The sequence below is a fragment of the Curcuma longa genome, chromosome 12, assembly GCF_044706935.1.
Source record: "Curcuma longa cultivar G26 ecotype Majalengka, Jawa Barat chromosome 12, ITB_CL_G26_1.1, whole genome shotgun sequence".
NCBI lineage: Eukaryota > Viridiplantae > Streptophyta > Magnoliopsida > Zingiberales > Zingiberaceae > Curcuma > Curcuma longa.
Genome location: NC_133872.1, coordinates 1441677 through 1458785, shown reverse-complemented (window position 1 = coordinate 1458785; position 17109 = coordinate 1441677). Strand labels below are relative to the sequence as shown.

Here is a 17109-nt window from a genome sequence, read left to right as displayed (position 1 = left end):
ATATTATTTGCATCAATGTCTTAGTATCTCCTTGTTAGAATAATAAAATCCAAGATACCTAAGCTCTTACTCATGGAAATTTCATGACCATCCAACTTAATTGTTCTCTCAATTTTTTTCTTATATTAAATGTGCATTACATATTTTTAATTTTAGTTTTACTTGAAATTTTTAGTTTCTAAAATCTTTTTCCACATAATTTTGAGTTTAAACTGCTTATATATTCCGTAATTAACACAAATAGCTTCCAGATAAGATATGGTTTAGCTAGTACTAACATTAAATATAACAACATGGCTCTCATTTAATGTAAACCTATATAAGTATAACCAAACTGTTTGTCTCAATCTTACAAGCTGTATTACATTATCTACAAGTATTTTATCACATCAGTTCTTCCTCCCCAATTATGTTTCACTAATATCCACTTGAGCTCCTTTGTTGACATGAGTATTGATTATCAATCCTAATATACAAAGTTCCTGTTTATCTTGGTGTACTCGTAAGCAGTTCTGACATGAAATCAGCAAGAGATTGCTTTGACATTTTCATACCAAAGTACACTTGCCTAGTTTTCTCCACTAACACTACTGTATAAATATTTGAGCCAAATTTTTATTGTTTGTATAAAAGAAAGCAAGAAATAGGAGGTTTTAACTTTATTTAGTTTTATTTTAAAGGGTAACTGCAAAGGGGATAAACTAAGATGAATGTAGAAAAACGTGGACAAGGTCTTGAGAGTATGGGGCCAGAAGCCATGTAAAGTATCAGGGGGTAGGTGAGCAAAGAAAATAAAATCTCTTCAACGAATGTACACTCCAACAACATCCACAATCACTAAGCATGAAGAGCTACAAAGGCAGCTGGTGCAGGAGATAAAAACTAGTCATTTATGGTCATATGCATCCAATAGTGTTGCAAAATCACCATGTAATCTTCTTCAAATTCAGGTTGAGCATTAGCTTGTATCAAGATGTTCTGATAAATTCTGAGAAATTATTTAAACACAACTTCCTCTACATGGGTGCCTTCCAGATACAGGGGTCTATACGAATAGGTAATACATGTTTGTTTCTAAACCGATGGTTCCCAAATATACTGTCTAACCATTGAAAACTTCACCTTGATGTATGAAGCATTAAGGCTCAAGGTTTCTATAATACCACATTATAATGCAGCGGATTGTATCATCATATACTTCTTTCATAGTTTAAAGAACTGAGACCTGTTAACCTGGCAATAATAAATGGTGGACATATTTGTTGAAGAATAAAATCATAAACCAACCCTTACAACAGGAACAGAGCCAGGGGGTGATGGCGGCGGCCACCCCCTCTCAATTTTGTTGTGCAACAGGTGTAGGGGGTATAAAAATAGGGGGTGAAATATGAAAATCCTGGCTCCGTCCCTGCCATACACAAAGCAGGTTGTCAACAGAACAATAAGCATAGTAAACAACATGACGCTAAAAAACACAAAAAGTGAGTTCCTATAAGATTCTGAGAAGAGGCAGTATCTATTTTATAAAAAGTCGATAATGGATATTACAATTGGGGGGCTAGGATTTAGGAAGATCACTGGCTGCTTCATTGGATATTTACTTTCAGATGTATCAAGAAAGACATCATTTATTAGGAGGTTATGCACTCACAGGTTAATTTAAACAAAAACCACGGCTTTGTCAAATTGCATGATAGTAAAGGAACATGTCAAATAAGATTTCCAAAAAATAGTTGACATAACCAAAAACCATCAAAAAATACAAGTTATTTTCCTAGCCCACAAGAAAAAAATTAAGGTATCGGCTGTCAAGTGAAATTGCTTACTGCATGTGTCACAAGTATTGTGAGACTCCTTGCAAATCCTGGAAATGCTGAATTGTTCAGCAGTATTTAATAGTCAGGACCACAAAAATCTTTTTGGTTTTGCAAGTATCAACAACGATGAATAATAGTTGCATCCATCATTGGTTACTGCTCAGGTACTGTAAGGACTGATTCACTGATAAAATTGTTCAGCATTATATCCCAAGTCCGAGCATTTGGCACAATCCCATGATTTACTGCTCTTTTCAGAAGCATATTGGCATCGTCAAGCATGTGTGCCTTGCAGTGCCATCTAATCAAAATATTATAAGTTACAATATCTGGTGTTATGCCTTCAAAATGTAGCTTCTCAAAGAGATTTAAAGCTGCTCCCGTCCAACGCATCCTGAACATACCACTCATTAAACTATTATAAGTGACTATATCAGGTGTGACTCCGCAGTGAAGCATTTCTTTTAAGAGTTCCAATGCATCAGGTACTCTTCTTGTCTTGCATAACCCATTAATTAATAGGTTATATGAAATATTAGTAGGTCGCATACCCTTTCTCATCATGTCCTCAATTAATCTAAGACCCTTGTCAACTTCTCCAACTCTGCAAAGTGCTTTAATAATCGCATTGTTGGTTATAATATCAAAAGAGCAACCAATAAACACCATATCATCAGCAAGTTCCAATGCTTCTTTCCATTTCCCGATCTTCAGTAGTGCATTTATCAGAGTGTTGTATGTAATAGTATTGGCGACTACACCCTCTACAAATAGGTTATTGAACAATTGAAATGCTTCTTCAATTTGGCCAATTTTACATAAGCCACAGATTAAAGAATTGAATGTGAATATATCTGGTTTGCATTCTACTTTCTTCATCTTTTTAAACATTTCTATGGCCTCCTCGACTTTACCATCCTTGCATAAAGCAGAAATAATGCAATTGAATCCTACAGTATTAAGATTGATGCCCTTTGAGGACATTTCTTCTGCAATAGTGTTAGCATCCTCCCACCTGCCAGTACAACAACATCCATGGATTAAAATGGTGTAACTAATGATATTCGGCATGCAGCTATTTGTCTCCATTTCTTTGAGTAACTGCATAGCAGACCACAAATGTCCCGACCTAGAAAGGCCATGCATCATGATGTTATATGTGTCCAAATTTGGCAGATAACCAGATTCTATCATACTGTGATAGAGAAGTTTGGCCTCCACAAATTTCCCTTCACTTAAGTAACCATTTATAACCATATTGAACAATCCAGTATTCAACTGAGGCACTTTGCTCAATAAATCTCTTGCTTCATCGATTTGACCCTTCCCGCACAAGCCCCGTAATAGCACTCCATAGGTAAAATCATTTGGAGTGCACCCTCGGAGCAACATCCTATCAGCCAACTTTGCTGCTTCACGTAAATGTCCAGTCTTACAAAGCGCATGAATCACATCATTGAAGGTATTGGCATCAGGAGAACATACCATGAGAAACATCTCCTCCAAAAGCTTCAATGCATCATGTCCTCTATTCTCCTTACACAAAGAATGAATCAGAGTTTGATACACAATAGTATCAGGTACACATCCATGCCTTGCCATACTTCTCATAAGCGAACAAGCAGAATCAACCTCATTGATAGAACAAAGTGCTTTCATCACTATTGCAAAAGTGAGAGTGGTCGGAGAGACTCCTCTGCGAACCATTTCATAGAAAGTGTCAGCTGCACTTTTATGACAATTCGCTCTGACCAATATATCAAGTGCCACATTATAAGAACGGAAAGTTGGCTTACAGCTGAATACATCAGTCATTTCATCAAGCAGTTGAGCTGCAGAACCAGGCAAGCCGAATTTTTCATAGCAACTCATGATCATTATGAAAAGAGGTTCCTGTAGGACAATTCCTTCCTCCTTCGACTGCTGCAACAGCTTATCTATGGTACTGAACTCTCCGGCCACACCCAAATTCCCAACAAGAAAATAGTAAACGTCGAAGGTGTGGGAGTAACCCCTCTGTGATTCGGCCCAATGGAAGAGTTGCATGGAGGTCGGTACATCGAGGGGAAGCTCAAGCAATTTACAGAGCCGAGCCGGGGTCAAGAAGTTCATAGAATTGCGAAGTTCTTCGAGCTCGAAAGGCTTAAGGAGCTTTTCCCATTCGTTCGCGGTCTCCATCCTGCCACCGTCGGAGCCGCCGGTGGCGCGGCGGAGAAAGTTGAGCGACAGACTACGTAAAAGCGTTTGCTTTTGGAAGGAGACCGATGCAAGATCGATTCTTTTAAGCATATCTCATAACAGATGGCAGCACTAAGCACACCTAAAACCAATATGGACGAGCCAGTATAACAGGGATGAGAGCAAGGCGAGAACAACAGGGGAGCAAGCGGAGGAGGAAGAGGAGTAATCGTCGGGAAGGCAACGGAGACGGCGTCGGCGGGAGTGACCGAGGAGGCGGCGAGGGAGATCGGGAGGTAATTTCTCTGAGACCTTGGCGTCGTCCCTCTTCCGCCCGTTAAAATACTTTTTTAAAAAATATATATATATATAATCAAATAAGCTAAGACACACATTAACATTAAAAAACATTAATGAGAAATAAAGTTATTTGAAGTAAAATTAAAAATATAAAATTAAATTATTATTATTATTTATTAATATAGATATTTAATTCTATTAATTTTAAAATTATTTTTCATCAATTAGTATCAATTAGTAGGGCTGGTTCGGTATGGTATACCGAATTTTGTATACGATACCGTATACCGTACAGAAAATTTCGGCATAAAAAAATCTATACCGTTACCATACCGAAAATTCGGTATACCGGAATTTCGGTATTTTCGGTATACCGAAATACCGAATTTTCAGTATATTACACCGAAAATATTAAAAATTTTGGTATACTGATAATTTCGGTACGGTATTATACCGAAAATATTGCTATACCGAAATACCGAACAATAATAATTGTGTACCGTTATCGATACCGAAAATTTCGGTACGGTATAATACCGTACCGAATTTTTCGGTATATCGAAATTTTCGATATGGACGGTAAATATCGGTATGGTATGTGCGGTATACCGAAAATTCGGTATTTTTTCCCACCCCTATCAATTAGTATGATAAATCAATAAACATAAATGAGTGACGATCATCAACTACTAAAATAAATCGTAGAGATCAATACTAAAATGGATCATGACGTTAATAGAAATCTAGATGAGTTTTTCTAAAAAAGATGAATTTTATCATTTCAACGGCTTTATATGATCGGTTCTATAGCCATCTGTAAGGCCATCTCCAACGCACGTTAAACCAGCGTTCAACGCACTGCGTGTTATAATGCCCCATGCCAATGTGGGGCGTTAAAACATTTTAGCGCGTTCAATAGTTTGAACGCGTTAAAGTGCCGCAGGTGGGTTTTTCTTTATTTTTTTTATTTTTTAAATATATTTATTAAATGATTAATTTTAATAATTATTAACAGTTAATTTTAATTTTTATAAAAAATTATAAATTAAATAAAATGATAGGTTTTTTAACTGTTATTTTTAATGGCTAATTTAAATTTTTAAAATATTTTTAAAATATATTTATTTAATATATATAATTTTAAGATGATTGAGTGGATGGTGGAACCATAAATAATGACTATTAATGTTAATAGAATGTAGGTGAAAAAGATATGGTGTTATAATGAGTATGTGACAGTGGATTCTATGCTCTTTAATAAGGTGGAAGATGTTATAACGCTCTTGCATTGTGGATGCTCTAAGAAAGTAAATTGAGAATTAAAAAATTACAATTGATTACGATAGAAGAGGATATTATCTCGAAATCTAGATGGGTTCTGATTAATAAAAACCTGGATTAAATGATAAGAGTAAAGTTAGCAGTCTATTAATCGGAGCATTCAGAACAGTCCAACTAAGTAGGCCCCATGGGATCCGAAATACTTCTATATAAGCGGAATCTATCGTCGCATTTCTACTTTTTAGGGTTTGCGCCGCTGTTATCGAGCACAGAGCTACAGGGGACTGCAGGGACTCCGTGAAGATGGTATTCTTCTCCCTTTTCTCTGGGTTTCCTCATTTATATGCACATCGCGTCCTTTGTTTCGATCCATAATCGCGTCGTTTTACCGTTTTGATATTTTAGCCATCACACAAGACGTTCAAGATTAAGCAGAAGCTGGCTAAGAAGATGCGTCAAAACCGCCCCATCCCCCACTGGATTCGCTTGAGGACCGGCAACACCATCAGGTTCGTCCTTTTCTGTTTCTTCTTCTTCTTTTTGTGTTCCATTATTCGATTTTTTAGCTTCGAGTTGTTCATACTCTTCTTTTTTACATCGTTAATAGGTATAATGCCAAGCGCAGACACTGGCGTCGCACAAAGCTAGGGTTTTGAGGGCGCTTAACTTTCCTCATTTCCTTGAAACGTTGGGTTTCCTTCTTATTTCGTCTTGTTATTGATCTTGGATATGCTGTCATGGTTCATGAGCTGATCTTGTTCCGAAGTGGGCAACATGGATAATTGTGTTTACAATTTGATTTTTTTTCTATTAGAATGATGCTAATTTTGCAAGAAAGTTAAAACTTCTTTTGTTATTTTTTGGTAGTTGCATCCTCTATTTGTTCTGTTATTTAATGGTAGATGACAAGATCTTGTGTGGTTATGAAACATATGGTAGTCAGTTCTATTTAGATAAATTCTTCAGGGTGGTCTCCAACTGAAGATAGAACTGAGAGCCTTCCTTAATTACAAGGTCTAGTTATCTCATTGTTTCAGGGTTGGGTAGAAAAAAGTCCCGTATGTTTGTTCACAAATTTGAAAATACATAGCTTTTTCTTGTTCCTTAGTCCAATTGCCTAAGCCATTCCTGAGTGATTTATCTTGATTTCTTTACTTATTCATCTTACTTGGATATATCAGTCTGTTCTTTATGTAAATTCTACTCCGTCAATTATCTATTTTAGCTCTTTTTCATCTAGTTCAATAGTTTGTTGTAGATTATTAAGATCATTAAATTTATAGGTTGTCTTTTCCTAGTAAAATAGGCTGAATGAGGGAGGCATCTAGTTTTGCTAGATAGATGAGGAACATAACTGTCACTTGTGAGATAGGGATTTCATTTGTTGTTGAAGTGGTATTTCCTAGACAGTTAGGATCTTTTGACTTGCGAATTTGGATGAGTCTTGTGGTGGCCATGGTGATTCTCTTCATGCTCTCATTGTAAACCTGCTGTCTACCACAGAGTCCATGGTCCTCATCCAATCCAGTAGAGAAGCTAGTCTGGCTACTTCGCTTTTGGTATCAAGATCCCCAAACATTTTCTCCCTTGGCGATCTACGCCTAACCTGCTAACCATATCAGCAAAACAAAAAAAGGAAGGAAATTTGTAAGCCATCACCCCAAGAGAAGCTGGAATTAGGCAGGTTTCTGCAGCCTCCTAAGGAAATCTTGGCTAGGATTTAGTCGACCGAAGATGGATTAGGATCATATTGTTTTGGATGTTGCCGTCAATACCACCAAAGTAGTGTTTTCATTTGTGAGCAGATGCACTGAAAGGATGTTGCAGTAAAGCTACCACATCTACTATTTTGTGAATATTGTCTTGATTCCATGGTGTGCTTGCATCCCCTGTTGAAAATCAATGATCTGACAATCTGGTCAGGTGAATCTTCAATTGAAAAATATAGAAAATTAAAATCTTAAATTCCTAACATGAATAGCTATGAGTCTAGGTGTTCCCTTGCCACACCTTGCCAATTGCATTAAGTTACCTATATACTTGCTTAGATCTATCCTGTCCTTTATTATTTTACTTGGAGCCTTTAGCATTGTCTGGCCATTCTAGTGGGATCAAGACCACTAATTGAGCAAACAAACAATTTAGAGGATCAATTGAGCTATACGATGATAAAGCTGCTATTTTGATGAAATAAGAAAAGATCGAAAGCAAATAAGAGGTTCACCCTAATTGAATTTGGTTAATTGTAACTCCTCACTTGATTCACATACAAGCACAATGAAACAAGATGTGTTTGTCCATCTTATTGCTCTGTATAACTTCTTATATAATGGAATTTTGAGGTGTTTGTCTGATGATATAATTGTGTTTTACTGTATTATAAAATGAAAAGAGTTTAGTTGATGGTCTTATATATATATATACTTTATAGATCTAATTTGATTAAAGAGATTTTTTTACTCCACGCCTGAAGCCTCATTCATCACTTCTAATTCTCAAATTTGGACAATCTTCAATCGACATCCATTTGCTTAAGGAAATAAGATCTTAATTTTGACTGAGCTATTAATAATCTTCTTCCGTAAGAGATGAATTCTCCTGACCATTTATTAGGAGTTAAATTGAGAATTATAATTGATCACGATGGGAGAGGATATTATTTCGATTTCGTTGAAATTTGATCCTTATTTATTTCAACAAGTCTGTTTTATCCTAACCAATTCAATTATATTTCAGGGACAGAGCTATTAATAATCCTCATTATTTAGTTGAATTGTCTGTACTTTAACTGCGTATGGAAATTGAAAATTTCAATCCTGCAGAAACATATTGATTCATTTGATTTGTAACTTTTTTATTTGTTTAAATATTAATGATTTTTCACGTGATATTAACTTAAATTCAATTCAACTGTATGTATTTTTTATGTTTCAGTTTTCAATTCTATCCAATAAATTTCTAATTATTTAGTTTTATTTGAATTAAATGAACGCCGAACGGTAAGCGAGTAGTTGTACATTTGAAACAACACAGTAGCAACTTTACTGCTCAAGCAACAGCAAGACCTTCTGAAGCTTCAAACTTGATAATATAGACTTTACCTACTTCCCACGAATTATAAGCTAAGTACCACACATACCAGTTCAATCAAAAAGATGCACTGTCGATCGAATGGGACTATTAATTGGATGAAACTCAGGCAAATTCTCAGTTTTCTTCATTAAACTACTAAGTTCGAACAAGTTTACAAAAGAATGTGATGAATCAATAATTTATCTCCTAAATTCAGTGGAGTGGCACCTGCTTGTTCTCAACGACAAAGGTGGTTCTTGTCCTACAATAAGCTCAACTTTATGACTGAACATAGCTTATACCTGATACAAGGAACTCCTAAAACTGCAACCTGTCAATATCTTACATGAAAGGTGTACTATTAATTAATGGATATGTGAATGTCTAAGATTGTCTTCCACCAGTTCAATGCAACGATACAAGACCAACTGAACGGGATTCAAGGCGCATAGAATGTGATCTGAGAGCTCACTTTCATCCTTAGTTTCTGCAACAATGCCGCTGACCAATGTTCTGAGAGGTAGAAGCCAGTCTGAGTAAGCCTTTTGCAAGGTGTGCTCTGACATCACGCTGGTGTGGTTTGTTTTTCCTGTGATTGAACTAGGAAATGTTAGAGGACAACCTAGTTCTGCATGTTCAATCAAAAGACTTCACTTGCACAACAAAGAAGTCAATCAAAAGAAAAGGAGAAACTAGGAACAGGGTGGTTCAGAGAGTTAATAGTTTACTTGTCGATTCCGTTAGCAAAGTAAATCTGAACAAGTTGAGAGCAGACAGAACCTGCAGAAAGTAATGTAATTTGTCATACATGAAGTGTATACTAATACTAGTTTTAAACAAGGAATGATGATTAGAGGTTTCTGCCATAGCAATGCCAATTGACTAAACTGTCAAGAACTTTCATAAATGACCTAAAATATCAATCTTTTTAACAAGAGAAGGATATTTTAACTACTATAAACAAAATATGTAGCACACGTACTTTTAACATATCTCAATCTAACGAGAAAGCAACTAAACATGAATTTGTAATGTGATTGTCGGTAATCGAATAAGGGTTTCTAATCAAATCAAATAAATAGACTATAGAGGAAGATTAACAAGAGCTATTCTATAATAATGAAATGCAGTCAGGATATAAGTAAACCAGAGCAAGCTAAAGATCAATGTGCTGACTTAATGCCCCAAAGGCTTGAACAAAACAAGCAAGATTAAGGCAGATTAATCATCCATGCCAAAAGGAGTTAGTTCCACTAATACATCAAACAAGTGATTTCAAGTACCGGCTCACTGTCTTCTGGGAAGGTAGGAGGACCTCCTTTGGGAGGCTTTAAAATTAACTCCGCGATGTCGAGGGCACAAGAGCTCCAGAAGGGACTCTTTTTCTTGTCTGGATGCCTGTTTAAATCATTTTCTGATGAAGCTGTCCGATTTACTTCAGCAGCCATTTCTTCCTTCACAAGGTCAACAAGGATAGCAATCTGGACAATAAAGATGTCAGTAACAAACAAGTACGTGCACAAGAGTGCAAATATCCAAATGAAGCTCACCATGGATGGTGACTTGCTATTAGTAATAAGAGCCCTCAACATGTCAAACCGGTGGGCAGATGGAAGATCTGAAATTAACTGAATTAATCAAACAAGGGAATTGTTAGAATAACTGCAAAATTCAATGGCAAAAGAAAAAAAAACAAACTGATACCAAAGACTTCTTTCAATGCAGGAGTTTATAAACTAAGGTAAAGAAATATACCACCACTTACTATAATAGATGGATTGTGCGAATTCAAGCATTTTAAAGTATGTGTTGCTGAATGAACATGCATTTGGAAAATGACTTCATGATTTACACAAAAGCTACAATTTTAGTGCAAAAAATTAAATGATGCATGAACATTACTAGAGATATCGATTGGGCCAAGCTATTGCTCACAACAGAGGCATGATTCATTTGAAAATGAGTTGTCTCATGCGCTACCAAAACAATAGACAAGCTCAACAAAGGCAGCAAGTACCTATACAAGCCACAAGTCAGGTTGGGCACAAACTCAGGCATAGCCAAGGCCACTCAAATCAGCCCAATTTCAAATGGTGTCTAAAGAATTGAAGTTTATCTTTAAATAAATTTAAAAGCTTATACTTTAAACTCTTTTTAAATTGCATTTGAATTTTCTTTTAATTTTTAAATATTTTCAGCATTTTAAAATTCATTTTTAATTATAAAATAAATATATTATATTGAAATATTAAAAAGTCTAGGCCCAATGACCCTAGGCTGTGTCGAACACTGCACAGGCCAGGTCGGGTTCTGCCCTTGACGTGTTGGCCAAGGCACAGCATGACAAGCGCCAGGTTTGGCCAAGTCTGGCTCAAAAATTGCAGGTCAGCCGAGCCCATGCTGGCAGTTGCAAGCATGTTCTGTTGACACCACTAAGCGTTGCATTATTGAAAGATTTGTAAAACAGAATGAAACTAAGTCAGCTGTTGCTCAACAAGGTTCAACATAATTATGTTTGCACCCATTGACCAAAATTGTTCATTTACATATCTTTCTTTTCATATTCATCGTTTTCTCTATTCATAAGGATGAGCATAATGTAAACTTCAATATGAAAATTCCCATGCACGTCTAGTATACACAACGTAAAACTTTACCTTCTTAAATGTAGAAAAAGCTTTCTTCCTAAATGGTACATCTGTTGCATAAATCATGATCCTTTGAATAGCCTGCAATACTCACTGATGAATAAACAAAAAATAAGGGCAAGCATAAGCACCTGAAGCAGTATTGTACAGTACCTGAAGGGCTGTGAAAAGGCTCGGAATGAAGAATGAAAAATCTATATGATCATCATTTTGTACATCAACAACACCTGGAACCATCATGCTAAGCAGGTCTATACAATGAGATTTTATTTCCCACGAATACTCAATAGACAAAAGTATAGGTTTCAACATCCCAATAGCTTGCCACCTTTCAGTTCGATTGCTCTGTAATTTGGTTAGAACAGATGTCAACTTCTCAGTATCAGTTTTTGCAATTCCATCATTGATTTGTGCCCAAATTACTGTAAGCACAATGCAGGAACATGGAAAGGTATTATTATTTTAAGAAAGTAATAGCTGGTAAATACAATAACAGCCTAATACGTTAGACACCTGCAAGTGCTGATCCATTTTCTGCTGAAGAGAAGTAGCTTAAAAAGCCATCGTCATTGTCATCACCTACATCTAGCAAATAGCCACCAGCAGAACAATTTCAACAGCTACAACAAAAATGCTGGACCAGTTATAGTTACCTTTGGCTAATTCATCAATTAGAGAAGTGACCTCGGTTCCAGTTATCAGACCAAAAACAGTGAACCCACAAAAAGGAAGGAACTCAGACAGTTTCATGATAAGTGAAGAATAACTTGAAACTGTCTCTGCATGTTTGATTCTTGATATAAGATCCTGTGTACAATAAAGAATATAATCAGATTTAAAAAAAAAAAGAGAGATACAGAGATACTTTGAGGATACTCAACAATGTTTTGTAGGATGTATAGACCAAGTATAGCATGAAACTCAGTTTTGATTCTTCCAACCTGTTGCAGGGCGCAACCAAAGATATCATTTCAGAAGAAACAGATTGATAAATAAGTTACTACAGAAAGATGTTAGATAGTATGGAGGCACAAACCATTTTCCTGCAAACTGTTTGGATAGATATCGCAATATTAACGGCAGCACCAAATAATACCCTAAGAGTATCTTTATCTTCCTCATCAGCTTCTGAAGTGCTGGCCTGAAGAACATTAAGGACAACAGGTAATGCCACCTTTATTTGTTCAAGATGACGCCTCTGTATGCAAAGAAAAACTGGAACAGCAACTTAATCATGAAGGAAACCAAAATATGATTTAATTGTAATGCCAATGAGTAAGGAAATAATGTGACCAACATATGATAAACACTTTTGGATTCAAGTGTATATAATTCTGATGTATATAAAATTGCTAAAAAATCACTAATGCAATGCATAGATATTCAGATGACCACCAGTTCTCTTTACAGAAAAAAAAACTTCAATAGACCGAGTTTTTTACTAATATTGTAAAATGATGTTGTTATTATACTGCTAAAAGGGAATATTCATCATGCAAATAATTAACATACAGACATTTAGGTAATGAAAAGATACATCTAGTATGGTTGGAACACATTTATTGATGAGTGGATAAATATCCACCTACAAGGTAGGAAGATAAGACAACTGATCGCCAAGTAATTAGCATACAAACATTCAGGAACAAAAGAACAGGTTAGTTTGGTTGGAACTAATTGACATACAACAGAAATATGAAAACATTTCCCAATAGACAAGCACAAACCTTGTTTGTTAGGCGTTGTTATTGGAGGTAACTAAAATAACAGCTAGGTGTTTGAGGCAGCAGCAAATCAAGATGCTTTTAATTCTTAGGCGTGATTTTGATAAACCGTAGATACATTAATCAAGTAGAGAGAAACTTTAAATGGATCGATTTCCAATAAATATTCATGTATAGAAAATATTTTCCCTCACATTGTACAGAACAATTGTAACAGATAAGCAAAGTGTCAAGTATTATTCAATAAGAACCAACCTTTTGAGATCCCACCTAATAGTGGAATAAAGTAAATTGGTGACTTCGATACTCTAATCTGGGAATCTAATGCCTACACCATTTAAAACAACACGGTTATTGTACCAAAATGATGGTGAATAAATTATGATTAAAAACAAAAACCAATGTTTTGCCACCAGATGACAAGTATTTCTCCCTATACAAATTACATAAGTTTACCACCCCGTAAATACTTCTAAGAAATGTGGGCATTGACAACAGGACACTATCATAATATACACTGGAAAGATATATATGCGATAAACAGAGAAAGAAACAGCGAAAAAAATACAAAACTATCATATAATCATCAACCACATGCATATTGATACCAAGAATTAATATGGAAAATTTGTTATTCATCAAACAATTAACCAACAATCAGATTTTCAAACAATTATGCATATGTAACAATCCAAGAATGGACTATCAAAAAAAAACATTCCATTGTTCATGTTATTTGTCTATGACAATTATGTTATAAGTTTTCACAATGTAAGGTTTGATATTTTGTAATTTTACTTTGATGCAACTAGTTTCTTTAGGAAAGAATGGGCCAAAAACCAACCCACCATATATTTTCATAAATAATAGAAATTACAAAGGTGTGAAAAATAGATGAGCATATGGTTTGAAGGGGAGTGGATAAGGGAGAAGAAAATCTTACCACAGAGCTCAAGGAATCTAACTGGTCGAGTAAGGAAACCCAACACCAAGCTAGAATAGGTCCTTAAAAGTGCAGTTATTTAATTTGAAATGATTCCATTTCCAATAAAACATTAAGGAAAGGTAAATGTATAAGGGAAAAAAAGTTGCAAAAAAAAAAATCTTTGAAAAACTCAAATAGATATTTATAAAAAGTTCATGAAAAAATATATCCACTATAACATCATACAAATGACCAATGATAAGGAGTTTAAACAATTATTCCTATGCAATATTTACAGAATGGATCAAAGACAATACACTAGCCAACACTTGAAGTGCTTGCCAAGATCTTTAATTATGAAAACTGTGAACTAAATCAGAATTTTCCGCTTCATAACTTCACTTGCATAATATTTAGTCAAGACTGCATTAGCTCTAGTGACACTTGAAATGTGTGCAACATTTAAAAAGCAGACTGTCAAATACAACAACAAATCACCCACACTTAAATGTACTATTTGTTAATACTCATGTACTTCTGACAGTTGTGAACTAATTGGAGTTTTTAAACATGTAAACCATCAAAAATTTTGAGACTTATGCATTGCAGAAGAACCATGTTTTTATTTATGAGCTCTATGGAAAGTTGAAATATAATGACTGAAATAAGGATAACTATATAGACACATTAGCATACATACATAGGCATTCTTCTGTTAAGAGAATGATAGTTGAGTCAGGAAGCACTAACCACTAATCTTTAGCTAAATAAGTAATTTATTGGATGAAATAACATAAGCATATTGGCATTTTCCTTAATAAGCTTCTTTCTGGAGATACCATTTCAGTGACATAATAATCGTCAAGTAAAAACATTATTGTCTAAAAATACTTCTATTGCCATACTCAGATCTTAAACACTAGAAGAAGGATAACTTCGCAGCAATAACCACCTCACAGAGAATCGAGAGCATATCTCGTGGACTACAGGTTGCAACAAGGCCATCAATAATACTTTGAGCAGTCTGCTGACATTGATCTGAGAGAGAAATGAACTTCACTACCACTTTAGGCAGCTCAAGAGAGAGTGCCTCAACCACCATCTGCGTTGAAGAACAGTTACTGAGATCCCGAAGACAATAGTATCTACAAAAATCCATATTAAAAAAGAGGGAAAAAAAACCTGATTCGATAAAGTGGATGAGAGATAGGAAAATATTTCCTCAAGTGCTCTCTCAGCCACTGACACGTCGATTGTGGCGTCAGTTGAATCCGAATGCAGGGAATCGGCGATCGAGTTAAGCAGTTCGACCACTGTAGCGACCGCCTGGCTGGACTCATCGAAATCGCCGGATTCAAAAGACTGACACATGACGTGGACGATCAAAGTTAGCTTGGAGTAAACGAGAACTCAGATGGTTTAGGATATCAACTAGGGATTCGATTACCTTCGAGCAAGCATCGAGGGCATCTTGTAGGCAGATCTTGGAAGCGAGTGAGGGGATATCTTGGTTATCGATCCCGGCGAGGTTGATCTCCCTAGGGGGGCTCTCCGCCGCCGCCATCAGGACGTCGTACGTCGGAGAAGACCGAAGACTCGCGAGATGGCTTAGTGTTGGGCCGGGGCAATGTAATCGGGGACGACGGAACAGGCTGGTTCAATTTGATAAAGAGTGTAATCATATATATAATGCTTCGTATTTGACTATTTCTATTAGTTAAAAAAAACTAAAAACTATATTAACTCGTGGTGGTATTTTTTGATAACTAGATCGATTGTGTTATAAAATAATAATAATTTAAATTTTTTAATAAAATTAATAATTAGATCACATTTAATAAAATTAAATTTTTAAGTGTATTATTTCGTTGAACTGAATAAAACTCAATTTATAAAAGGATTTGAATCCTAATTCCTAATCATCTTAAAAAGATTGTTATCTTCAACGATATTATTATTGAGTTAGAGGGAAGATAGAATAGATGTGTGGATGCATTTTTTTTAACCAAATCAAAATTTATTTATTCCTTCAATTATTAGATTTTGATAATAATGTACTTGTTATTTGCATTATTAGCATATTAATTGATGATTAACATGTTTATTTGTACCGAATTGATGAGTTTATAATAAATACGGATGATAATTGAGATTGTAAACTTGTGCCCTTTAAATTTACTATTTGACTCTGTACTCATTTAATATTTACTATAAAATTCATTTAATTATTGGCTTATATGTGAGGATTCTCAACTTAAATAAGCAAAGCATGCAACTAATCATAAGAATCTGTAATTTTAATAAATCCTGAATCATTTCAATATCAATTGCCAAGTCATTAATGACAATTTAATGGTCATGAATCCTAAAAATAATAATGTAGATATCGTTGGGTCATGGAAGGATTAGGTACAACAAGAAGGTAAAGAGTTTAGAGGGCTAAACTAAAACGAGTAATATGAAAACTGAGATCACTAGAAGTGTCGTAGTACTAACTTAGCTTGAGAAGTCGACCCTTTAGTGTCAGTACGATTTCGATCTACAATTTGACTTGAGATAAGGTTGTTATCACATGTAATCAATAAGCAAACTATCCAAGGAGATTGAAGATCATAAGGCATTTTGCAGTTTATTGGCCTTGGAGGACAACTTCTTAGTTCATTCTAACATACTTGATGATACTTGTCCATCAATGTCTAAAATTGCCTTGCGAGGATAGACCACTTTAGTTCACGCTATGCTTGACTTGAGATAAGGTTGCTATCACATGTATCAATGGGCAAACTTCTCCGTCGTTGTCAATTGCATATATCTCGAGTTTATTGGCCTTGGAGGACCACTTCCCTAAGATGATTATTGCCAATCGATGCTAAGGTTGCCTTGCGAGGATAGACCATGTTCACGCTATGCTTAAATTGGTACATTGGTAGGTGGTGGTAATTAGTAGTGTCTGTCTTTTTGAAGGCAATTGACAAGATTTTCATTATATTTTAGATAGAATAATAAAAATTTAGTGCGAGGACCACCATAGCCCCTTTATCCAAGAAAGATACAATACCATTTACATCACTTTCAATTCAATGTTAATTATACAAACATGTGAGGGTGATTATAATAATAATTAATAATTATTTAGTCTAACTAAGATTCAAAAAACTTTTGAA

At 35.3% G+C, this 17109-nt stretch overlaps 3 protein-coding genes across 5 annotated transcripts; 1 reads left to right on the top strand and 2 right to left on the bottom strand.

Annotated features, from left to right (window-relative positions):
- Positions 1-1841: 1841 nt before the first annotated feature.
- LOC141842610 (uncharacterized) lies at positions 1842-4106 on the bottom strand. The gene has a single exon (XM_074730660.1). It carries the CDS (start codon positions 4104-4106, stop codon positions 1971-1973), a length of 2136 nt encoding a protein of 711 aa, XP_074586761.1. The 3' UTR covers positions 1842-1970.
- Positions 4107-5820: 1714 nt separating this feature from the next.
- LOC141843590 (large ribosomal subunit protein eL39-like) lies at positions 5821-6432 on the top strand. Its single transcript, XM_074731644.1, has 3 exons — positions 5821-5882; positions 5982-6085; positions 6184-6432. Exons 1-3 carry the CDS (start codon positions 5880-5882, stop codon positions 6230-6232), a joined length of 156 nt encoding a protein of 51 aa, XP_074587745.1. The 5' UTR covers positions 5821-5879; the 3' UTR covers positions 6233-6432.
- Positions 6433-8771: 2339 nt separating this feature from the next.
- LOC141843068 (aberrant root formation protein 4) lies at positions 8772-15580 on the bottom strand. Of its 3 annotated transcripts, XM_074731095.1 has the most exons (15): positions 15393-15580; positions 15128-15307; positions 14898-15047; positions 13276-13348; positions 12333-12511; positions 12178-12237; positions 11950-12103; positions 11810-11881; positions 11625-11718; positions 11450-11537; positions 11306-11377; positions 10199-10276; positions 9932-10129; positions 9377-9428; positions 8772-9237 (listed from the first exon to the last, which is right to left on the bottom strand). In XM_074731095.1, exons 1-15 carry the CDS (start codon positions 15507-15509, stop codon positions 9014-9016), a joined length of 1791 nt encoding a protein of 596 aa, XP_074587196.1. In that variant the 5' UTR covers positions 15510-15580; the 3' UTR covers positions 8772-9013. The 3 variants fall into 3 exon arrangements, with proteins under 3 accessions (XP_074587196.1, XP_074587193.1, XP_074587195.1); XM_074731092.1 differs by having other exon boundaries at positions 11450-11718; XM_074731094.1 differs by having other exon boundaries at positions 11450-11718; positions 11810-11875.
- Positions 15581-17109: the final 1529 nt, after the last annotated feature.

Bases quoted from the DNA above. Each gene is read 5' to 3' on its own strand.
- LOC141843590 (XM_074731644.1), top strand. The intron at 6,086-6,183 runs GTTCGTCCTTTT...CATCGTTAATAG, and splicing joins AGGACCGGCAACACCATCAG to GTATAATGCCAAGCGCAGAC.
- LOC141843068 (XM_074731092.1), bottom strand. From the start codon at position 15,509: ATGGCGGCGGCGGAGAGCCCCCCTAGGGAGATCAACCTCGCCGGGATC. The intron at 11,719-11,809 runs GTGTCTAACGTA...TTGTGCTTACAG, and splicing joins AAATGGATCAGCACTTGCAG to TAATTTGGGCACAAATCAAT. The intron at 11,378-11,449 runs GTACTGTACAAT...TGAGTATTGCAG, and splicing joins GCCTTTTCACAGCCCTTCAG to GCTATTCAAAGGATCATGAT.
- LOC141842610 (XM_074730660.1), bottom strand. From the start codon at position 4,106: ATGCTTAAAAGAATCGATCTTGCATCGGTCTCCTTCCAAAAGCAAACG.